Source organism: Vigna angularis, chromosome 6, assembly GCF_016808095.1.
Source record: "Vigna angularis cultivar LongXiaoDou No.4 chromosome 6, ASM1680809v1, whole genome shotgun sequence".
NCBI classification, from domain to species: domain Eukaryota; kingdom Viridiplantae; phylum Streptophyta; class Magnoliopsida; order Fabales; family Fabaceae; genus Vigna; species Vigna angularis.
In genome coordinates, this window is record NC_068975.1 from 11,143,767 (window position 1) to 11,170,025 (window position 26,259).

The 26,259-nt window shown below is 32.8% G+C and overlaps 1 protein-coding gene across 2 annotated transcripts; it reads left to right on the forward strand.

Annotated features, from left to right (window-relative positions):
- Positions 1 to 10,717: 10,717 nt before the first annotated feature.
- On the forward strand, positions 10,718 to 19,289 carry LOC108345818 (protein argonaute 4). Of its 2 annotated transcripts, none has more exons than XM_017584599.2 (23): positions 10,718 to 11,030; positions 12,261 to 12,515; positions 12,618 to 12,823; positions 12,921 to 13,142; positions 13,248 to 13,384; positions 13,462 to 13,559; positions 13,646 to 13,743; positions 13,885 to 14,050; positions 14,176 to 14,292; positions 14,375 to 14,482; positions 15,721 to 15,783; positions 15,880 to 15,993; positions 16,067 to 16,232; positions 16,318 to 16,430; positions 16,767 to 16,904; positions 17,030 to 17,160; positions 17,383 to 17,448; positions 17,781 to 17,844; positions 17,918 to 18,029; positions 18,111 to 18,184; positions 18,513 to 18,607; positions 18,688 to 18,719; positions 18,808 to 19,289. In XM_017584599.2, the coding sequence occupies exons 2-23, from the start codon at positions 12,264 to 12,266 to the stop codon at positions 18,981 to 18,983; spliced, it is 2,748 nt and encodes a 915-aa protein (XP_017440088.1). In that variant the 5' UTR covers positions 10,718 to 11,030; positions 12,261 to 12,263; the 3' UTR covers positions 18,984 to 19,289. The 2 variants fall into 2 exon arrangements, with proteins under 2 accessions (XP_017440088.1, XP_017440087.1); XM_017584598.2 differs by having other exon boundaries at positions 10,719 to 11,059.
- Positions 19,290 to 26,259: the final 6,970 nt, after the last annotated feature.

Genomic DNA, 26,259 nt, shown 5'->3' on the forward strand with positions numbered 1-26,259 from the left:
GATAAGCTCAAAATCTCTAAATATCTAGTTACATAGGAAAGCCTTAGAAAAACACTTAGGTCTAAATGAGACGTTATACTAAATGATTCCCAAAGTTAAAGAATCTATGAAAGTTATGTTAAAAGTGAAAGTTATATTGTTCCAAACAAAAATTAAACTCTCAAAAGAATGAAAAAGTGTTGAGACAATGTTTTTAGTAAAAGCCCTTTAAAAGTCTCAATCGATATTCTAAAAAATTGTAGAGGACAAACTTGCCAAATGCTCTGGCTAAAAAAAGCAAAATATCAAAGCGTTTACAATAGTCTAGACGATCCCATGAGCTAAACACCATACTTCATCCATTCATGAAGGCTTTAACTAACAATTGGTATCTTAAGAGAAAAACTTAAATGATAAAATGCTACTTGAACGGTAAAAGACGTAAAAAACACTTTGTTGTTCCAACAAACATTAAATTTCATTAAAGGCTCAACATTAAAAAACAACAAAAGTAATAAGAAAAATGACATATATGTTGCATGCATATCTACAATATTATGTGCAGATCACCTACTACATACATCCACCTATTCTATTTGAAATATATCAGAAGTGTACGTTGGAGATAAAGAAGACATTCACAGAATGTTTTCTCCATCAGAAGTCGTGCCAAGAAAATAATACAACCTAATTCTAGAAAAGTAATGAAAAAGCAAGCCTACTCTGACAAGTTTACCTTAATCAACGACTACTTCACACGACAAGACAAAGAAGACACAAGATTCAAGGCAAAAAGTCTAACGAATATCTTTTGAGAAACCTTTAAATAGAAGAAGATTTGAAGAACAAATCAAGAGAATAGATTAAAAAGAGAATATCAATATCGTCGAGAAGAAAAAACACAAAAAGAGCTCAAGATCAAAAGAAAATATCTGAGAAGAGAAAAAAAAAGGTCCAGAAAACACTTTCAAGCTTCATTATAATATCAACTTACTATTTGTAAGTAGAGAGAAAGAGAGAAACACTTAGCGAGTATGTAGACAATATTATATTAAACATATATCATCTTTGTGAGAGTCATTGATGGCAATGCTCTAGTTAGGACAAGTCAAATCTAGAATCAAAACAAGCCATAAGATCATGGATGAAGGTTGCAAAGTTTGGTGCTGGTGAAAGGTGTTGATATCTCATGGTTTTTGTGTGATTTATGGTGAGGGAAGATGTGTTTACGGTTCTCTAAGAAAGGTCGAGCCAACTCTTGGAGGAATGTAGATAAAAGAGGTCATTTGGGTTTCTCAAGCCTAGGGTAACCTTACAAGAGTATGTGCGCACAAAATGGTAGCATAACTTTACTCTATTTTCAAAGGTGATTACATGATGGAGAGACACCTCTATTTATAAGTTAATATGTCTCAAAATAGGTAGATGGGTAGAAACTTTAACCTAAAAGATTCACCTTGGTTGGCTGAGAGAGCAATGACGAAAAACTCTCCAATAGGGTGCCTCCATGTGTCTAGGACGAAAATGCTCCCTTGGTCTTCAAGCTTGGCCAGAAATGTTGACCCCTTGGTCAACTCTCCCTAATGGACGTCCACATTGGTCAATGTTGGGCTTAAGGCCCAATGTTGACTTAGGTGGTCAAAACCCTTCTCTACTTGATCCAAAATACAAGGCCCAAATTGAAATCATACACTACTAGGCCCATAATACAAAGCCCAAATAAAATCTAGACTACTTGGCCCAAAATTATTCTTACTCTACTAAGTCTTCATGATGGCTTAAGATGGCCTAAGAGAAAGAGTTTAGGCCCTTCTTCCATAGATAAATCTAACTCTTCATAAATGTGATAGGCCATGACTAGGGGTATGTCATCAGTAATCATCTAACAACTTGTAAGCAATCAGATTGATTGCAAATTCTGAAGAGAATTCAAACACAAACACTTGTTATTTAACTCAAGAGAGTTAAGGATTACTAAGCAGCGTATCGTGAGATACCAACATTGTATAGTGGAAACCAGGAGTGGATGAAACTCAACTAGTCTAGGATAGTGGGAGTTATTCACTGACTAGGGATACCATGAGCGGTGAAGAATACTGCACAAGCAGGAGCGAGTGAAACTCAACTAGGCAGCGTATCAAGGTATACTAGGATTTCCTAAGTATACCAGGAGTTGTGAGAATACTCATTGTAATCTTTTGTAAGATTATACTGGAACCCTCTAAGGTTAGAAGAGACTGTACGTAGCTCAGTTGGAGTGAACTAGTATAAATATATCTGTGCATTATTGTTTTATTCTCTCTCGATGCTTCTCTTATAAAGACGTGCAATTGTAGTTTTGTTTTAAATATAAGAGATTCATATACTAAACGAATATTCTTTAAAGAGGAAGTTTGATCAAATACTATAGCAAATATTCTGAATTGCACTTGAAAAGAATTTATCATTTAAAACTAATCGCAAGGTTGAGCGTTTAACAACTTACATAAAAGTCTTCATGCTTGACGAAAGTGCTATATCAGAAAGGTTGCAAAAGAGTTTTCCATTAACACTATTCAACCTCCTTCTAGTGTTTTCAAGTATTTCATCAACCTCATGGTGAACGTCAAATGTTCTTACATAAACGAAATTACACTGCAAACATTTCCACAAAAAGTTTTCCTACGCTCTCAATCTTTTACTCAAAATAATTTTTCTCCACATTTAGGTTTTCTAAGATGTTCACAAGTTTGAATATCATCTCAATATAACACAGATGTGCCTATGACACTTAACTATTGAGTTTTTCTTTCTATTTCCTATTCATGTTTACCTATTTTCTTTATTACTGAAACCAAGTATTCGTACACATCTTATTTTTGTATTAAATGATAATTAATGAATACATTCTATTTGAAATATACGTAATTTGACATATTCCAAATAATATTATTTTAACAATGTTTAAATATTCATGTTTACCTATTTTCTTTGTTACTAAAACCAAGTATTAATACACATCTGATTTATGTATTAAAAAAAATACACATATATATATAAAATACATATCTAACTCAAACCTAACCCATATAAAAAAGAAAGCACCTCTCTTCTGTACATAAAAAATAGAAGCTATTACTTGTTACAAAAGAAATTTGAACTGATAATATTAGGATAACCCCATATCATTTATAATCTAACTTGTTTTTAATCTAAATATTGTGGAACTTATAACATGGTTATATATATATATATATATATATATATATATATATATATATATATATATATATATATATATATATATATATATATATAAGTTTGTTAATTTATATAATCTCTTAAATATGAAGTTTTAGTTAAAAAAAATCTGTACTTATAAAAAAATACTTTAAATATTGAATATTTCAATAATTTTTATTTTAATTTAAAATAAAAAATAAAAAAATAAAAAATTATTCAAATATTCTTAACCTTAAAACTTATAATATATTAGAATAACTTTTTCAATTAAAATTTAATATTAATATCAAAAGGTTACCTAAATTAACAAACCCTATATATATATATATATATATATATATATATATATAAATATTTTTATACACACATAACTAAAAATTCATATAAAATAATATGATTAAACACTCTTTTCATATCTTATGAACCAACATGTAAATGAAAAAGACTTGACAGAGAAGAATCACAGTCAATTGCATCTTGTTTGTAACCAACAATTTGACAATACTCAATAACGATAATTGCAAAAAAGGAAGAAAAGCTGTCAATGTACTTCTCTTTGCTTCCCCTAAATATCACAACACAAGAAAAATCCCAAGACTTCCTCTAACAACTCCATCAGTACTTTGTTTTCTTTTACGTCATATTCTACATAACAATAATAATAATAACATTTTTTAAATAATAAAATACAAGCTAATCTTTTTCTAAATTAATAATGTCAGGGTGAGAGAATTATTTTAAAAATATAATAATATGTTTAATTAATATCTAATTTAACACACTACTCTTTTTAAAAGATATAAATGAAAAACTAGTCTAGGAATGGAAGCATAAAAGAACTCACCTTTGCTAAAGATGTTTATAATAAAAAAATATTTTTTTTGGGTTAAAATGTTGTATTGATAAATAGTTTGACAAGTAGTTTATAAATGAATAAGGTTATAAAATTAGACTCAAGTGAAATTTACTATGTTTTTATCTATTACAACTTCAGTTAGTCAAAATTGAGATAAGTCAAGTTAGTTATTAGATTATTATGATCCACTTTGTTGATTCTAATCTTAACAAATATTATATATTTTTTAAAACTTACTAACGTACAATAATTATAAATGATAAATTAAATGAAAAATAATCGCTTTCAAAATATATATTCACCTGATTCTATTATCAATAATTTATTTTTACTTGAAGATATTAAATTTTAATAAGAGATATTTTGGAATCTAAATGATATTAATGAAATTAAATTATATTAATTGATTTATTTAATCATCATAAAAGTATTTATTTTTACATGTTATATTTTAAGAAAGTAATTTGTTTTGTTATCAAATGCTCTCAACACGGGTTATCTGACCCAGTCCACCCGGTTGGCCACTTAATTGGGGTTTTATCATGCACCTTCAACTCTTATTTGCATCTCCAAATTTTTATGCAATTTCTAAATCACCCCTATTTAAAACTGTTTAATATTTGAAAAACAAAAAAAGAAAGGGTCAAAGATTCATCTGAAAACAACTTTTTTAATATACAAGTACAAATTTCTGGACACACATATTTCTTTAAATAAACTAAAAAAAGTTATACAATTTATTTTATAGCAAAATTAAAAATTAATAGAATAAATTAAATATTTATAATTAAATTATAAAATCAAAAAAATAATATAATAAACTTAAAAATAAAAAAACCAAAAAAATAATAATACTTACAACTACATAATAATTTTTATAATTATTTTATATAAATTTTAAATAAATTTATATTTTTAATAAATTTAAAATATTCATATAAATTATCTATTTAAACATTTATAAATAATATAATTAAATACTTTAAATTAATCTAATAAAATTTTACATTCAAAATAAACAAACTTTTAAATTTTAAAATAATATAATAAAAGATTTTAAACATTGAAACAAAAATTTAATATGCCAAACAAAATTTTTAAAAACATGTAATGTAATCTAACGAAAAATTAAATAGTACAATGTAACAAAGAGTAAATAATATATTAAAAAAATACTTTACAAGCAAACATTTGTAGGTGGGAATAAAAATTTTAAAATGTATCACTAGGGCTTTAGACGTCCGTTCTTTGGGCTTTTCGATGTCCGACGTTCCACCGACGTCTTTGTGGGTGACGTCTATGTAGACGTCTGTTGTGTCAGGCCGGACGTCTATATAGACGTCCGTTGTGTCAGGCCGGATGTCTATATAGACGTCTGCTGTGTCAGGCCGAACGTCTATATAGACATCTGCTGTGACCTCTCGGACGTCTATACACTACTGCAGAAAGGGTTTTATTAGACGGGTTATTTAGGGTTATTTAGGATTACGGGGTTTGGACGTTTGTTTGTGCACTGCAACACGTTTGAAGAGCAGATTTGAAATGAAAATGGAGGGAGATGGAGGAGTAAACGACCTAAAACGTAGGCCAAAAAACGCCGCCCAAGAACACGCAACAAACTACAACAAAATGCACCGAAAACGATTTTTAATCGGTCCAAATGAAAGATATTTCATCACTGAACAATTTAATCGGAATAAAAGTAAGATTAAATGGTCCAAAACAGATAAAAACCAACCTGGAAATGCAAGGCGCAGAGGGAACTCTCATGGGTTCGCATAACTCCTCGCGGGTTCGCGTTTTGGTGTGTATGTCCTTATTTTAAACGTCTTTTGAACGTCCGTTGTGGCGGGGGCCAGACGTCTATAATATAGTAGACGTCCGGCCCCCTCCAGAACGGACGTTCAAGAGGCTGACAGGGTAGTTGAACCCGTCAGCCTCTTGAACGTCCGTCCTGGAGGGGGACGGACGTGTACTATATATAGGCGTCTGTCCCCCTCCAGGACGGACATTCAAAAGGCTGATTCTTCAACTCTCCCGTCAGCCTTTTGAACGTCCGTTAGAGGGGCCGGACGTCTACTATATTATAGACGTCCGGCCCCCTCCAAGACGGACGTCTCTACACTCAATTATTTACATTTATGCCACCGGTCAATTATTTACGTTGGAGTTTTGATGGACGGATGTTTATGGGATGACGTTAAAGATCAATTCTGCACTAGTGATGCATCGCATATCGAATTCCGAAAAATAACTTTTTTTTATCAAAACATATATTGGTTGTCCATATCCGAAATAGACAACATAGATATTGAGATTCGAAATTTTTTCTATCGAATTTTCATATATATTTTCATACCTCTATTTTTATTTTTCATCAATTTTGTTTATTAAATTTAATAAAATCATACAAATTATTTTTTAACATTATAAATTATTTAATTAAACATTTATAAATTAATAAAAAATCATACAAAAATTAAAAAATTTGATAAACTAATACAAATAATATAGAATGGAGAGAAATATAGTCATTCAATGAAAACAAATGAAATGAAATAAAGAGAAACACTTAACAAAAGAAGATAGATGAATAAATTAAAATGGGTGAAAATGGGATGTAGGTTTCAATACTTTGTTCAATGCACATAAAACAAAATTAATTAATGATAATCACCTCATTAGTTAGAGGGTATTTTGAGAAATTAGAGGTATAAGATGAAAAGGTTGGAGGTGCAGGATGAAACACTCTCACTTAGTGAGTCAATCCAGCTCAATTCATTTATTAGTAAGTCAAAAAAATTCGAATTTTGGTTTATCACGGGTTAGTGGGTTAAACGGGTTGACTCAGTGACTCACTTATTTATAAGTTTTTTTAATCCAAAAAAAATACAATTTGATTGTAATTTAAATTTAAATAATTTCATTCTCAAACGATATTAAACTCAAAAATAATTCAAAATAAAAAAAATTAACATAAAACTCAAATGTAATTTAAAAACAAACCCAAAAAGAGAATGAATAGGTTTATAATATTGATAATTCTTGTGTCAGTTATTCATTTATAAGATTAGAGTCTTGAATGAATAAATTTATAATATTTTGCTCTCTAAAAAAATCTTTTTTATTATTCTCATTTATAATACAATAAAAAAATGTTAACTGATGTCAGAACTAGGGATGACAAAAAGATCCGCGCCCGCGGATATTCACGGATAAAATCTGCGACGGATAGTTGATACCTGCGAATATTTACTACCCGCAACCCGCGGGTAGCGAATATTTTAATACCCGCTTATAAACGGGTCGGGTGCGGATATTATACTATCTGTACCCGCGGATACCCGCTACCTGCAAAAAATAAAAATAAAAATTTAATTTATATTTTATTAAGTTAAATTTAATTAAAATTAACATCAATTTATATTTTACAAGATTAAATTTAATTAAAATTGAATTTAAATTTATATTTAATTTATATTATATTATATTTTATATATTTTTGTAATTCTATTTAAATTATTTTAATAATTTATTAAAATATATTTTTTTTAAATATTTGTGGATATCCGCCGATATCCACGGGTATCCGCAGGTTTTAAATTACCCGTGGATATTTTTTAAGCGGGTATCCATGCGGGTAGCGGGTGGATTTTTTTTTGTCGGGTCGGGTTGCGGGTAGGCACTATCCGTGCCCGACCCGACCCGTTGTCATCCCTAGTCAGAACCCTTACAATCCCAAGTTAGTGGAAGCTAGCTGTTGATGTAGGGAATTTGAAATATTCAGAAAGTGGAAGACAGGTGTGAGCAACAGAGTGGACCGTTCAGTTTTTACGGTAGTATTTAAAGAAAAATTTCAAATTACGCTCCACTTTCTGCACATTTCTTCTTCAACTTCTGAAAGTCTCATTTTCTCCTCCTTCTCTCTACAATCTTCTTCTTCTCTCTACAAAATCTTACCATTTTCTTCTTCCGATCATCATTTAGGCAACGCCTAAGTTTCCCTGGTGCTAAGAGCTTCACTTTGCATCGATCAAGTTGTGGTTTTAAGCTAATGAGTTCTTTCTCTTCTTAGAACGTTCATTTTCTGGCACATGCAAGCCAAGTTCTGGTTGCATGAGTTTAACATCTCATTCTAAGCACACTTCTGGTCTTTTGTTTGGTTTAGTTTCATAAATCATGACCATACGCTTCTAAGATTTCTGGTGGTGAGATATTCTCTACAAGCTGTGAGCGTTCGGCTAAGCTTAAGAGGTAAGGGAAGCTTGTAATTTAATTATGATTTTCCTTTTGTGATTGTTTACTTGCTGGAATGATGTTATGTTTGATGAATTTGGTTGATGTTGAAATACTGCAAGTTTGTTTGGATGTATTGATGATTGATAAAAAGGCATAAACTGGGTAGAAACATAGTTTGATCATGATTTTACAGTAATCTGCAGAATTCTATAAACTGTAACTGAGAGTCATTCGTGACCGTTTGGTTTTTCCTTTGGTGTGTTCGATTTTAACTGTATTTCCCTTCTGAAGAGAATTTCAGTTAATGACTGTTCGATCTTCTATTGATAGGTTTGATCACTAATACTTAGTTTAAGTTTAGCTTTCTATTTCTACTTAGTCATCAGCCTATTTAGGGTATTCAAATAAGTTAAGTAATCAACATTTAAATCGTTTTCAGTATGTGAATAGATGTTAGGTTGTTTTCGTGGTTGGTTATATATATATATATATATATATATATATATATATATATATATATATATATATATATATATATATCCTTTCATTTTTGTATAAGCTTAGTAGTGCTCGGTCTTGAACTAAGCTCTTAGTCTCGTTAAATAATCTATTATTACTATTTTGGAATAAGAGTGTTCGGTCAAACTTAATAATATTCGATCTCTACAGTGCTCGGTTTCAGAATAGTACTCGGTCTCTTCAGTGTTCGGTCTTAGACTAAAGCTAAGTATTATTAATACTCAATATCGTACTAGCTCTCGATTTCTTCATAGTATTCAGTCTGTTACTGGTATTCGGTGTCAAACAGTATTTGGTCTCAATAAATGGTGTTCGGCTTAAAGTCTTAGTATTCGGCCTCGGGTTCGTAGTGTTCGGTTTAAACTATTAGGAGTCGGTTCAATGAATTGGTTAAATTGGTAAATAGCGTTCGGTCCTGTTCTACGGATAAGTGAAAGACCGTTCGATCTTATACTAAGGGTTCAGTTAGCTTAGTCTAAAAGGTGTTCTCTAGTTCGGTCTTGCTTCTAAGATGGAAAATTGTTGTCTTTATTCAGTTTGAATGTATTGATAATGAAGTATGATGGAATTTGGAATGTAATATGAATGAAATAGTATGGATATGAAAGAGTATTCCAGGGAGGAATATCTCAGAAATTGTTATTGGATGGTAAAGTATGAATGTGGTTATGCTTAGCTGGTGTTTATCCTGATATTCTATGATTACTCATTCTCAAGTAGAGAGGAGTAAGTCATGTGTGAGAATGGTAGGAGGTCCTAGTCCATAAGGTGAACTCGGACGGAACAGACTAACTTTGGGTGGCAGTTGTTGAGGGCATCCCAGCTACTACATCATCCGGGTGCACAAACGTTGTAGCTACACAAAATTCATACAGTCCGGACAGTCAGCGTCAAGTGGTCGGTCATTGCATGTATTACTGTATGGTTATGGCTGGAAGTATATGATTGTTTGTAACATGATTGATTTAATGAATGATCTTAGAAATTGTATGAATTATATGATTCAATGAATTAATTAAATTATATAAGCTTACCCTATTTTCTTGTCTTATCTTATCTGTATTGTCCGTTTGGTCGTCCTTCCTGTTGCAATGATTATCCTGTGGATGTGAGCAGAAGGAGAAGAGCTATTGGAAGAAACCTTGGAAGAAGTGGAAGTCAAAGCTGAACCATATGACTGTTCGATCGTTAAAATTAGTCTTATTTTGTATAACCGATCGATGTAAGTTTAGTCTTGGAACCGTTCGGTCTAGACCATTGTTTTGTAGAGTTTAAATTCTAAAGTGTTGTTGTAAGGCCGTTCGGTCATAAACATACTTATTCTCTTTCAGAACTAAACTGTAATATTGTTAACTATGAATATTCCATGATATGGTTTTAAACTGTATTTTTAGAATGTTACAACTAATAATATTAAAATTTAAAATAATAAATAATTAAATTAAATTAATCGAGACTAACAAGAATTCAATTTACTAGATCAAAAATAGATTCGTATAAAAATTTTTTTTTTTAAACATTAGATAAACCGAATTAGCCACAAAATCTAACCCATTTTCACGTAATTTGTATGAGATTGTTGCCATAAAAAAATTGCTCTGTAAATTTCAAATTCCAATACGTATCATCAGTGTCAAAACTATATTCAAATTGAATTTAAGCGTTTATTTGTAGAAATTCAAAAGCTTACACACATATATATATATATATGTTTGAAAAATATTAAGAAATAATGCATGCAGAATTTTAGTAAAAAAATAAAATTCATGGACATAGGTGTTAATTTTGACATAATATCAATAATAATAATGTCTCAAATCAATAAAAGAAAATACACTGCTTTATTTAGAAAAATGGTAATAAATTAATAGGAAGCGGTCCATTAATTTCTCAGTTTCTTTGTGAACCCAAAAGGCGCCCAACCCAAGACGGGCTCACTGACAATACATGCTCCATTGTCTTGCCATGCGTGTGTTTCAATATCGAGTTCACAGCACCCAATCACCTCGTTCAATCCCATCCCTTCATCCAATCTCAAACTTAAATCAACGACTCTGCTTTCTTCACAGGTCACCGGAGAGAGATGACCTCATTCAGAGACTTTAAAAACAGTGTTGACACCTAACTCCGTATAAACATTCTGAACCTTCTCCCTTCGTGGTTCAGTGTGTTCCCCAGTGATTTTCCTCTCTACCTCTACAGAAGAATTTACATTGTTAGGGTTCCCTTCCTTTGCCTCTTCAGGTTCTGCTTACTCTGTTGTTGATTCTTTGTTTGTTTCCTTTTGAAGTGAAACTGTTGTTTCGGTAGAGTCATTTAGTGGTGTGATTCTAATACTGCATTGCTGTTCTGGTTCCCATTTTTTCAACACTGTGTTGTTTCTCTTGTTGGGTTCGCTTTTTTTTTTTCTTTTTTCTTTTTGTTTAGAAATGTTACCTTGTGTGTTGTCTGACTTCTTTTTGGTAGTTTTTTACTTCTCAATTTGAAATATTGTTGTATGTTTTCTGTTTCAGAAATATATAAAAGCAAGTTCTTGTTTACAATTTTCTTTTGGATTTCGGAGTGCTTTTTGTCAGACTCTTATTTGACTGTTTATTCTAAAGGATTTTTTTTTTTCATTTTGTTTCTGTTGATTTTGACAACCATAACTCGTGGCAGCAACTTTTTGTTCATTATTTTGATTTTGTTTTTGCTATTTTGGGGTCGTTATGTGTGGCTTTTGGGGTCATTTTTGTTTTTCCTTTTAGAACATTTTCGGATAGGTGAAAAACCCTAATTTATTGTCATGCATGTCTTTGATTTGTGGGTATTTGTGTTAATGATTTGTAATTAACTTCTGGATGTCGCTTTTACCGAAGATGGCTTTTTTAAAAGTAGTAAGTTAGCCTTTGCTACTCTAAGTAACAAGTCTTGCAATATGTATATGTAATTTATCAACTTCTAGTTGTTTTTTTCTTTTTTCTGAAATTAATAATTATCTTCAACAAAAAGTAATGCATTTTTATTTTCTGGGAAGCGCGCTTCAATGACTTCAGATTTTTCAAATAAATGATTTTAAATTGGGGCCGAGGCAAGCAATGTTGTGTAAAGCTTATACAGAAGCCGCAGATTTAGCTGCAATTGTGGTTTTGTAGGCTTTGAAAACGTTGATGTTTTTTGCAGCATGACTGTGGCTGTAGACTTTTGATTAAAACCTTGCTCAAGTGGGTTCCTAGGATTGCTTTGATACACATTTTAGTTTATGAAATTATTTGAGTATTAACTCTGCTTAGTTCTATCCTAGTTTATGTGTGAAAAACTTAGTATGGCAGTCCTATGATAGTAGTCATCAACTTATCTTTTGTAGTTTTCACACCAATTGCTTATTGGTAGGGTTATAGTGATTTTCTGCATAATGGGATGCGATTCTCTGCTTTACGTTATATCCCTCACTTTGTATATACAGGCCATGGATTCATTTGAGCCAGATGGAAACGGGAAGGAGGGGTCGCTTCCACCACCACCTCCTGTTGTTCCCTCTAATGTGGTACCTCTAAAAGCCGAAGAAGTACTCTCCCATGCTGAACCTGTAAAGAAAAAGGTGTCTCGACTTCCAATTGCCAGACGGGGTCTGGGATCAAGAGGAAATAAAATACAATTACTAGCTAATCACTTCAAAGTTAATGTCACTAAAACCGATGGACATTTCTTCCATTATAGCGTATGTTCTTCATTTGCTTTTGGTTTATTATTCTGAGTTTTCCTAATTTTAGTTTGTCACTTGAACTCGGTGCTTACATTATTACATAATATTTGCAAACAGGTGGCTTTTACTTATGAAGATGGGCGTCCTGTAGAAGGTAAGGGTGTAGGGAGAAAGATTATGGACAGGGTGCAGGAAACGTACCATTCTGACTTAAATGGTAAGGACTTTGCATATGATGGGGAGAAAAGTTTGTTTACTCTTGGCTCCCTTCCTCGGAATAAGCTTGAATTTGAAGTTATTCTGGAGGATGTCACCTCTAACAGGTAGAAGAAGAAGACTTGTTATTGTTTTGGCCCTACAAGTTGGTTTTCTATTATTTAGTCAACAGGATATCTTTTTAATTTGGCGTTTGATTTTTAGGAACAATGGCAATTGCAGTCCTGATGGTAATGGGGACAATGAGAGTGACAAAAAGAGAATGCGGCGTCCTTACCGTTCAAAATCATTCAAAGTAGAGATAAGCTACGCAGCAAAAATTCCGATGCAAGCCATCACCAACGCCTTACGTGGTCAAGAGACAGAGAATTTTCAAGAAGCCATTAGAGTTCTTGATATAATTTTGAGGCAGCATGCTGCTAAACAGTAAGTAAATAATGCTTTCTTTTTCCTTGTATAAGTAACTGCGCATCTTTTTCAATATTGTTACAATATTACCGAGATAATATAACTGTACATTGTTTATTGCAGAGGCTGCTTGCTTGTACGCCAATCCTTTTTCCACAATGATCCAAATAATTTTGCTGATGTTGGAGGTGGTGTTCTTGGCTGTAGAGGATTCCATTCAAGTTTTAGAGCTACACAGAGTGGCCTGTCTCTCAACATAGGTTAAATCTGTTGCCTGTATGCTATCTTCTCAAGTCAATATATTTGGTCTAATTCTTGCAATTTCTAATTTGATTAGATGTTTCAACTACCATGATAATTACTCCCGGGCCTGTGGTGGATTTCTTAATTTCCAATCAAAATGTTAGAGATCCTTTTCAACTTGACTGGGCTAAGGTGAACATGCTCTCTGAAAACATTTTCATTATCCTTCATTGATCTTCAAGGCTTAGGTCTGATCTGTACATTATTTTTCCTAACAGGCCAAAAGAACCTTAAAGAATCTGAGGATTAAAACCAAGCCATCCAATCAAGAATTCAAAATTAATGGGCTCAGTGAACTCCCATGCAGAGAGCAGACGTATTGTTTTTAAATTTTCTTAAATTCCTTTGGCTGTTCATGGCCAATTATTAATACCTAGTGTATTGTGCTGCACAGTCGTTGTATTGTTTTTCATTTGGTGTTGTGTTGATGTTTATAAAGATGGTGTAAATTTTGCAGTTTTACTTTGAAGGGTAAAGGTGGAGGGGATGGTGGAGATGGTAATGAGGAAATCACTGTTTATGATTATTTTGTGAATGTTCGAAAGATAGATTTGCGATACTCTTCTGATCTTCCATGCATTAATGTTGGGAAGCCTAAACGGCCAACTTATTTTCCCATTGAGGTATATTGAGGGTTTTCTTTTTACTTTTTCATTCTGCTTTTGTTAGTATTAAAATGGGTACAGATTGTTTCAGTTTGCATATTTTTGTTATTATCAATTACTGGTTTTCTCTCCTGGTTTTATAGCTTTGTGAATTGGTATCACTGCAACGGTATACAAAAGCTTTGTCAACCCTTCAAAGGGCCTCATTAGTGGAGAAATCCCGGCAGAAGCCACAAGATAGGATGAAAATTTTGTCTGATGTGAGTTGTTTTGCTAAATTGAGTGATACGACTTTAATCCATTTGTCTGGAATAACGAATCTTACTATCATTTCTGCTGAAGGCACTTAGATGCAGCAACTATGGGTCTGAACCTTTGCTCCGTAATTGTGGAATTTCTATAAGCACTGGTTTCACTGAAGTGGAGGGTCGGGTTTTGCCTGCACCAAGGGTATGTATATATTCATACCATTGTGTTTATGAATCAATTTGTTAAATTTATGTTGCATTAAAACATATAAAGTGAATGTTATTTTTTTTATGGTTTGCCTGCAGCAAGGGTATATATATATGTGTGTGTGTGTATTCATACCATTGTGTTTATGAATCTTTTTGTTAAATTTGTGTTGCATTAAAACATCTAAAAGTGAATGATATTTTCTTTATGGTTTACGTGGTTACGGGAATGACGTTGTTACTTTAATATTATGGGTGCCATGTCTAGAGATAGCTTGCGAAGTGATCTACATCTTTACCTAGTAGCAAATATCATTTTAAACTTCTATTTTCCCTTTTAAGTAAAAAAGATAGAAATCGGCCTCTTAAGTAACCCATAATATGGTTTTATATGCTTTATCTTAAGAAAATAGCATTTACTATCAACAAAACTTTCTTCTGTGGTTAAAATATAACAGACATGGGTCATAATTGGGATTCTTTCCACAACAATCTGAATTTTCTCCTAATCCAGAAATAAAATCTCACTGTCCATCCCTTTTTCTTATTGAAAGGATACCTTATTTTTCTACTCTTGCCTTTCCAATTAATCAAGGCTGACTTACTGATATCTTGTTACTATCTGTCAATGAGTATTTAACATGTAATTAACCAAGGATGGGTATCTATCAAACGATTGCCTAAATTAAGAAATGGCTTTGTGCTTTGTTACCAAGGATGTGGTTATGCCTTGATGTTGGTGGTCATAATTTTAAGTCATTAAAGTTTATGCTTGCCCTTAGCCCATTAGGCAATTCCATACTATTTTTTATGCTTTCCATTAAGGAAATCCTGAACTATTTATTTTTGAATTTAAGTCTGTTGATATTCTGGTGGAATAAGATTTTGTTTTTGTAATCTCCATACTTCTTGGTTTTTTTGCAGTTCATTTGATGTTGTAAAATGCAATTTGAAGTGTTCTAATTTATGTAACTCTATATCTGCTTGTGCTAAATGGGTCTTAGTATATCGCCTAATTTATGTAAATAGTTTTTCCCCAGAAATAATTGCTTTATTTTTTCAGAGGTTCACAATGTTGGAATAAAGAAGCAATTATTTATTTTAAAAGCGGAATGAAGCAGACTCATTTTACTTAATTGTGAACAATTAATTATTGTTTTCCTCATTGCTAATGATACGTGTCAATAATATTTTGTTATGGTTTGAAAATAATTATTGAATCTTCTTCAATAGTTGAAGTTTGGCAACGGTGAGGACCTCAATCCAAGGAATGGGAGATGGAATGTTAGCAACAAGGTATTTAGTTTAGTTCTATTCATATTCCTGTGTAGTTTTATTATTTTCTTCCTTATGACAATATCGCCTCAGACTCTAGTTACTTGAATGCTTCAGAGGTTTGTGGAGCCGTCAAAGATAGAAAGATGGGCTGTTGCTAACTTTTCAGCACGCTGTGATGTACGAGGACTTGTGCGAGACCTGATTAGAATTGGAGATATGAAAGGAATTGTAAGTTCGGTAACTTTATATTTAGTGAACTGTGAAAGGGTTACTCTGAAATTTAAATCTTTGATTTTTGTAGTCAATAGAGGAGCCGTTTGATGTGTTTGATGAGAGTCCTCAGTTTAGGCGTGCCCCACCCATGGTTAGAGTGGAGAAGATGTTTGAAACCATCCAGTCTAAACTTCCTGGTGCTCCTCAGTTCCTTCTCTGTTTGCTTCCTGATCGGAAAAATTGTGATATTTATGGTTAGTGATTTTGGTTTTAATGATATATTTACACCCAGACAATTTTCGTGTACCCTATATGAAAAGTTTATTTTTGACATTGAAGGTCCATGGAAAAAGAAGAATCTTGCTGATTTTGGAATCATTAATCAGTGTATGTGTCCTTCAAGGGTCAATGATCAATACCTTACCAATGTTATGTTGAAGATCAATGCCAAGGTATTTATAGTCTGGTGATGTTTTTTGTAAATAGTGTACAGCATGTTCATATAGGCACATGCCTGTAAAACATTTTAATATCATAAATATATGAAGTGTGGTGGACGCTTTCATGACCAATCCCACATACTAAGTTATCACCTGGTTGTGATGATTTATTTTTATTGCAGGCCGCTAAAGCTTCTTGTCTGTAGTCTGTAATGTCACTCCAAATAACTAATACCTTAATGCCTTTCCCCTTTTATTTTCTTGAGGCTTGGTATAATTGTTTTATATTTCTTAGTTGACTATTCATTGAAGGATTTTCCCCCATTGAATTTGTTTATCGTTATGCAGCTTGGTGGATTGAATTCATTGTTAGGTGTTGAAGTTTCTCCTTCTCTTCCCATTGTTTCCAAAGCTCCTACCCTCATTCTGGGCATGGATGTGTCACATGGCTCTCCTGGGCAGACTGATATTCCTTCTATTGCTGCGGTAAATGACAGTTGGTCTTTTGTTTTTCTTTCTAAATCTTGTCTGTGCTAAGCCTAAATTTGGGTGAAAGTATACCAGTTTTTAGTGTTAGCTTGCATGCCTGATGTTTAAACATGCTCATGCAGGTGGTCAGCTCTAGACAGTGGCCTCTGATATCTAAATACAGGGCTTGTGTTCGTACCCAATCTGCAAAGGTTGAAATGATAGATAATTTGTTCAAGCAAGTGTCTGAAAAGGATGATGAAGGCATCATGAGGTTAAGTAATTCATAAATTGTTTAACAAATGCAATGATATTTTTGTAGTACCTGATGCTTGAATATAAATTTGTGCTGTTTTTTGAATATTTGTTTTCATTTTGTCTTGTCAGAGCAAAAGTTCAAATTATTATTTGTAGTTCTATTAATTTTTACTGGCTATTTTTCCCTGATAATTGGTGTATAAGGACTGTCTAGATTGATGGGTTCCAATTTTTGCAGGGAACTTCTGCTTGATTTCTATTCAACTTCTGGAAGGAGAAAACCAGAAAATATTATCATATTCAGGTTTTTTTTTCTTTTTCAAAAATGCAGCTTCTATTAATTGTTTACCGTTATTTCTCGTTTTTCCATTTTGGTAGTTACAACTGTTAATATTCAAGTTTTTTGGCAAGTCATCACCTATTGTGAGCAGGCTTTGTTGTTTTTAAACCATGTTTGCCTTTTCAAGTGGTTCAGTTATTGTGCTATCTCAAATAATATTTTGTATTAGCCTTCTATTAATTTTGTATGGATTGAAGTATTAAGCTGATGCATTCTGATATATTGATTTAATGTTAATATGTTTTACGTTTCTGCTTCAACTGAACAGTGTTTGTTCTCCTTTCTATCTAATGTAGGGATGGAGTTAGTGAGTCACAGTTCAATCAAGTTTTGAATATTGAACTTGATAGTATAATTGAGGTACTTATGCTGGCCAATTGTGCTTTTTAAGTACAGATCATTTTAGTCTCAGAACTAATCTTTAAAATTTTAGGCTTGCAAATTTCTTGATGAAAATTGGGAGCCAAAGTTTACAGTAATTGTTGCTCAGAAGAATCACCACACCAGATTTTTCCAGCCTGGCTCTCCTGACAATGTCCCTCCTGGCAAGTGTTCTAGTTTTCTGCAGTAAGATTTTTTAGATGGAAGCCATCTGTTCCCCTATTTATCAATCTTGTCTTTTGTAGGAACCGTTATCGACAATAAAATTTGTCACCCCAGAAATTATGATTTCTACCTTTGTGCACATGCTGGAATGATAGTGAGTATCCTTGCTTTTTAATATACGTACATGAATGTGCTGTATATTATTTTAGTAGTTTTGATTTTGAATGCTTGTGGCTTGGTTTGTGAAGCTACCTAATACGTTTATTCCCTCTAATTGTCCTCTCCTTGAAATGTGCAAGCCTTTTAAATTAGACCTGGCTACCTTTTTTTTTATTCCGCTTGTTTGTAACTGAATGGCAGAGCTGATATTAACTTCGATGGTAGTTTCAATGTAAAGATGTGATATCTAATAAAAATAGTTATGTGTGGGAAAGTTAGTGTAAGACATTATAGTTACAATTTCCCCTCTAAATTGTGCTCAGGGAACTAGCAGGCCTACCCATTACCATGTGCTGCTAGATGAGATTGGTTTCTCTCCGGATCAGCTACAAGAGCTTGTCCATTCATTATCATACGTGTAAGTGAAAACTTTGAACCTATTTTACAGTTTGAGTTGCGATCAATCTAACCAAAATATATTGTTTGTGAATATGACAGGTATCAGAGGAGCACCACTGCCATTTCTGTTGGTAATAACTTTTTGTACATTATTTTAATTCATGCTATTTATGTATTTGTTTATGGAAACTTCTCAGTAAATTATCTACCTCTCTGCAGTTGCCCCAATTTGCTATGCACACTTGGCGGCAACCCAGCTGGGGCATTTCATGAAATTTGAGGAAAAGTCTGAGACAACTTCAAGCCATGGTGGAGGGAGTGGTGCTGGTGCTGTTCCGGTCCCTCAGATGCCTCCTTTGCAGGAAAATGTGCGCAACACAATGTTCTTTTGTTGACTGAGGCCTTAGGTTGCCTCTTTTGATGAAAAAGCTGTACATGAGTAATGTCCCTATCTAGCTTCATGTGGACGGTTTAAGACTGAATAAGGCTTTTGCAGGACAATGTTCTTTTTGTTGAATGAAGTTCAGATGCCTCTTCTGATGAAAATGCTGTACATAAGTTGTGGTAGACTGCAGAGTACTCTTTTCTATGTTGAGGCTTGCTTCCTAGGCCATGCCTTTTTCATGTATTTTGTGGACCCTATCTCTTTTGCAGTGTCAAGACTCGTTCTTTTTTAATGCATTTTAACTTTTGAGCTTTTAGACGGTGGATTACCCTTGGACCTAATTTACTGCAATCAAGAGTCAAATCTTAGGTTTTGTTTCATTGTGTTGATTGGGATTTTATCAATTTTCACTAAAACAAGTTTTGGGGTACATCTAGTGTGTATGGTTTCCCCTCACCATTACTTATTATATTAGGACGGGTTTGTAAAAGGAAAATTGATACCCAATTAAAGGTATTCATTGAAATATTTATATAAATTTTAGAAATTAAAGTTAATATGATTTTATTAGAAGAATTAGTTTATTGAAGTATTTCAATTATTATCTATTAAAATATTTGGATGAAATAATTAAAATTAAATTAGTTCATTACATAATTTAAGATAATTGAAAGTTTATGCTAACAGGTATTCTTATAGAAAGAACGAAGCATTTAAGCTATTAAATTTCAAATTTTCATTTTAGGTAATCTTTAACCTTACATGTTTTTATTCATTTACCACCAAATATTTAACTTTATAATTAATTTTTAAACCTTAATGTTTGTGTTACAACTCCCTTTTTTTACATTAAAATATAATAAAAGTAAGAATTTAGAAACAAATGATAGAATTTTCTTACAATAAAAAGTAGTTAAAAGCATTATTTTTTCTGAAAATTTTCTTTAATTAAGAAAGAAGAACAAAATAGGGAACTTTCCTGAATGTAATTTAGTCAACTGGAACGTGAACAGAAATTAAATCTTTAGATTTTAATTTCTCAATGTCAGCTTGTCATTATTATTTTCGTTTCCAGTTGGAAGTTAGCTCGTTGTGAGCTGAATTTTTTTCCTTCTTTCTATTTAGTAAATTTAAAATAATTTTTTTTGATACTATTAAAAGTTATATTTGATATATTTTTATAATTCATAATTATTTCAAAATTATAATAGTATAAAATTAATAAAAATAATTAAAAAAGTAAAGCTTGTAACAAGCACAAGTTTATCTTTGTTATTTTTTATTGTTGATAAATGCGGGTTTATTATTGCTTTTTTAGGGGTATGTCGAAACTTACCTATGTTTGTTTTATGTTATGTTTTTTTTTATTATCTTGATTGGTTAATTTTGGTTTTTATGCATTGCGCATGAATATAGAATTATAATTATCTATTGTTATTGTTGGGAAGGAGTTTGCGTATGTATGGGCATAATGTTTATGTAATATTTGTGTTGGGTTTTTTCTATGAAAGTATGTATGGTTTTGTTGAGTTATTCCATGATAATAGGTTTTCATGCTAAGGGGAACAAAATAATGATGCTTGTGGGTTTTTACCATGCAAATATGTGTTATAAATGGTATGATAATCATATATAGAATATTGGGTTTGTTTGGATTATAATTTGCATAATGATGAGTTTTAGATGATTCAAGTGATGTAATGTATGTATTAAGGTTTGTTCATAAGCGTATGTGAGGCTTAAATGCATGCATGATGTTTTTGGGTATATTTTCTCATGATTTAGGGTTGATGTATGTGTGTTTTTAACACTTAAATTCTGTCCAGAATGTGTTTCAATTCGGTAATAATCGATTATCATTAGTCATAATATACTATTTACACATTGATTTTGAGTACGATTTCAGGAATAATTGATTATCTGGGATGATAATCAATTATCCTTTCATAAGTGATGATGAATTATGGTAATTGGTTATAAAAAACCATTAAGATAATCGATTATCTTAAGAGTTAATCGATTATCACATGGTATTTTGTGTAAATGTGAACGTTTCAGGAATAAGCGATTATCATTTATGATAATTGATTATTCTAGTGTATTTTTATTGGAAAAGTGCGTTTTGATGAAGAATTGTCATGAATCAAGTTGAATGAGTTGTAGAACGTGTTGAGAGTTAGAGAATGAGTTTAGGGATTGTGTTCAGGGTCAAGTTTAACTTGTTGTTGAGATTAGAGCATGAGTGAGTGTTAAGGTGTACATGAGTGTGTGGTTGATAAGCAGAAAAGTGAGGGATAAGTCTACTCGTTGTACCTAGTAAATCCTAGTTTTTATCTAGGGATAAGTTTACCCTTTTTCCTTGTGTGAAAATAGGGATGATTTTTGGGGTATTGAACCTTCCTTGTGTGGGGGTGATGATGATTTTCTTGTCCTTGTGTGGCAGGAAGACATGTTTCTTAGCCGGATTGTTGGACTACTCGAATATATTTGTAGGGGAGGCTACAGATTAAGTTGTAGAAGCGATAACAGTCAGTAAGGTAGGGTACAAGAGTGAGGCTGATTCTTTCCACTATCGTGTTTATGATATTGAGGAGACTCATGATGGTGATCATGATGGGGTTAATCATGATGGAGATACACATGTTGATGAATATAGTGATGATGGAACATCAGAAGAATACTAGGTTGGTAGTAATGGTATCAAATGGTATGGTTAGCATAGGTGTTGTTGAAGGGATAGACTGTTGGTCTAGGTGTGTAATGTTCATGATGACATCGATGATTAAGGATCGAGGATAGAGTATCAATGCCCGGGAAGCGAGTAATTAGATATGATTGAGAATCCTATTGTTATTACTTCTATTAATGGGGTGTTTGATTATGGTTGATATAATCAGTAGGTATGTATCTTGTTGTGTGTTTGATTATGGTTGATATAATCAGTATGTATGTATCTTGTTGCGTGTTTGATTATGGTTGATATAATCAGTAGGTATGTATCTTGTTGTGTGTTTCATTATGGTTGATATAGTCAATATGTATGTATTTTGTTGTTATGATTGTGTTAACGGTAGCTTACCCCATACATGTTTGTGTTTGTGATGGATATTATCAGCGCTGATCGTATAATGCTTTATACATGAGCATATGAGTTTACAGATGTTCCAGAGGCGTGTTAGACTCGAGTGAGAACGGGGGACAAACTTGAGATTTCAATTAAATTTATTTTTGTTTTAAAAGTTAAGACAATATAATTTGAGTTATTTTCTTTCCTTCGTTCTTTTTTATTTTATTTTGAATAATGTAATTGAATAAGGTTTTTGGAACTATTATGTTTTAAATAAATCATGAACGTTTAAAAGTTAAGGTTTTTGAAAAGTATGTTTCTGCGTTATAAGAAATTTTAAACTATATGATTTTTGTAATAACCCATGACATCATTAAAATTGGAGTGTTACAACATGCCTTAAATAGTTGCAGGACCATGAGATAAAAATAGTAAGCCTAATAGACAAAGTATAAAAACAGTGACAAGCCTAACAAACCAAGTTAATTTTTCCTGCAAACTTCTACATCCTGGACCTGAAGGATGACGAAGGAATGAATTCAACAACTATTACCTTAGGAAGACCTTTCATAATGACAATATGAACCAAGATAGATGTGTATGCAAGATCATTAACTATGGAGATAGGAGATGAGAAGGTGCAGTTTAATGTATTGGTAGCCATGATGCACCGAATTGAAGACCATTCTCTATTTTGTATCAATTTATTAAGTAATGTTGTTAACAAATTTTCTTTTGGTTTTTTAGACGTTTTTTCTACTTTTTCCTCGTCTTTGGGTTTTTCTTTTTTAAAAATGTCGTACACATTTTAAGACAACAAAGAAGATTATAAAACAAGGTGATATTGAGGACGTAATGTCAATAAATAATACCTCTATAGCTTCTGAGTGTGATGTTGAGGTGGCTGAGATTACCTTGGGCAATAAAAGGCTACCATCTATGGCATAACCACCCACTTTAGAGTTAAAAAATCTACCTTCTCATTTAAAATATGCTTATCTTGAGAGGGATGGAAAACTCCCTGCTATTATATCTGTCTTGCTTATTAATGAGCAAGAACAACAATTGTTACAGGTTAGTAGAAATCATAAGAGAGCAATAGGCTGGACTTTGAAAATATTCCTAGTATTAACTCTTCTTTCTACTTGCACAAAATAATTTTGGAAGAGGTTGCTAAGCTAGTTAGACACCCTCAAAGAAGATTAAATCCTCAGTTCATGAAGGTTGTTAAGAAAGAAATCACCAAGTTGCTACAAACAGGTATTATATATCCTATTTCTGACAACACTTTGGTGAGCCATGTACATGTGGTTCCCAAGAAATTTGGGATCACTGTGGTTAAGAACGAGAAGGATAAGTTGATTTCTACTTGTAACACCCCTTACGGAGTGCCACTAGAAAATAACAAATCCAAACTTTTACGTCAGTTTTTTTTTCTCAAATTAACATCGCGGAACTAAACCATCAAAAGTCTAATCATCTTTCAACATAAGGTTAAAACCTTACAAATATCAAATTCATTATTCAAAGACATAAAATTACTTTAAAACATGATAAGTTCCCCATAGTATTTCCCGTAACTTTCGTCGTGCTACTTCATCTCTGCCTCATCTGCAATGCCATCTACTCCCGTACAAGTACGATCATCGTAGGTGGAAACCACAACCACAACATTTCAGGGTGAGTAACGAAGAACCTAACATAGCATATAATTTCAATATCAAAATATCTCAACTTAGATTTACAATACAACACAAGATTCAACTCATAACTTAGATCATCAACACCTAGACTATCAAAGTCACAACATCACAATACATCACAGTATTAAACTCACAACTCAAATCTTTGACACAAGCTTCTGTTGTTTTCTTGAATTTTGTCGTACCAAACCTATTTCGCAAAACAGGGCGATTCGAGCCGTCTTCCATCGCAACTTCAGACCTATCTCCCCGACTCCTCAAGGAATTACGAGTAAAAACTCCAGTTAGGCGCACCCACCGAGCACTATACTCACACGAGCGGAAGTCATTGGGCGAGACATCCAACCCTCTATAGTCCCCACGCATGAGGAAAGGGTGACACTCGAATCTCAGTCTCCGCAGAGACTCAACATACTATCGTATCGCAATACGAACACCATCGATTCGACAAAATTCTAAGGAAATGACAGAACGCTTGCTCTCACAGTTTTACCATCACACTCGAACCTCAGTCTCCGCAGAGACTCAACACACTATCGTATCGCAATACGAACACCATCGATTCAACAAGATTCTAAGGATATGACCGAACGCTTGCTCTCACAATTTTACCATCACAACCATCACTATCATATATAAAGTCAACTAAATTCATTAACTAACAAATAATTAAGTAACTTAATTTAATTATTTATCCTACTATTGCACCCCTCTGAAATTACTAATTTCATACTTCCATCAACTAGAACGGTATTTCTAGTGCACCCACATTTTTACTAAGTTTACATTACTAAAGAAACCACACTTTTTTTTAATGTACTCCTTTTTCTCTTAAGTACACTCCTTTTTATATTTACCATTACAAGCGGGACCCATTAGCTCTTAATATAAAAATCCATTTCTCAATGTGGACCCCACATGAATCACTCATTCTCTCACCAAAAGCACACTTTTACGTAACCACTAAATACTTTCTTCTTTTTTTTTTTTACCTAATTACATAAAAGTCCACCTCACCTAGCTTTTCTCACAAACTTTTCTCACAAAAATGCCGTGGACCCCATTCCCATTTTAGCCCACTTTTTGCTCCCTTTTACTAAGCTAAAAGTTGCAACTTCTGTACCAATCATTTACGTAGGACTCTCCTCACCCTTCACACACTATATTCCCATGCATACACCTTCCCCATCTCTTCCTTTTTTTTTTATTCCAGCGCCCTACGCACACATCACACACACTTATAAATTCATTCCTTACTTCCCTTTGACTTTTCAACGCCCACTTTAACTCTCATTTTTCTCACCCTCACTTACGTCAATCTTCTACCCCTACTCTCTTCTATAATTTTTTTTTTCATATAAAACCCACAATACTTGACTAACTCTCATTTTTTTTTCTTTTTTTTTTCATAATACCCATTCCCACGCACACCTTCTGTTTTCCTTTACTCATGCAGCACACAAACATTTCCATCTTTCTCCTCCTCTGCTTTTACGTATGTGGACAATCATATGTACCTATACCAATTTCCAACCTCTCTTCCCTTCTCTTCTCTACCCATCTTACGTGAGACCCCAAAAAAACCATCCAAAGTATCACTGTTATCATTTTTCTTGGTTCCAACTCTCTCACCCTTCTCTTTCAATACTAGGAAAAGAAACTCTCAAGCCTCACACCCACCACACTCTTGATTAGGGAGTGTATGAATGTGTCCCAAGTTTACCATTGACAAATTAAACGAGGGAAATGAGCCATTACAGGCAAAGTTTTAATCATAAGAAAGTGAATAACCATATATTCTCAACATCCAAAATGAAACCAAACAATGTATCCATTTACAACAACCCCAATTTTCGAAACATCCATGCTTAACCCTCCTTCATACAACCCAACACATAGAAACACAAATATTACAAGGAACATATAAGCATCATCATTTAACAATAACACCCACCCATCATACACCATTTTATATTCCAAAGTTACACCCCTTACCTTCTACCCATCATACACTATGTTATATCCCAAGTTAAACCCCTTACCTCAATTTCAATCTAGCTTCCAAAGACTTTTAGGTTTCTTTCCTCACTAGACAACAAGCTTTCACTCCTCTTGGTCTCCTACAAGTGATGTTCAAAAACTCCAAGGCTAGGGTGGCTCTTCCTTTCTCTCACCAACTTGGTTGCTCTCCAAAATCTCTTTTCCACTCTCCAAGCTTTAATACCCTCCATGCACACTCACATCAACCACTAGACCAAGCTCCACCCGCTGATATAATAACCCAAACAATTATACTTAAACACTCTTTCAAACTTTTTCGAAAATTAATATAAAACCAATATTAATTTAATTTTCTTCCCTTCCTTAAATATTTCACAACATTGATTCTCATCACAATTTATTATATAATACCACAAAATAAAATACTTAAGGTAAGAAATCATTTTTATTTAGACGGGTCTTACACTACTCACATTCAGAACAACTGAAGGGTCTGCATTGATTATAAGAGATTG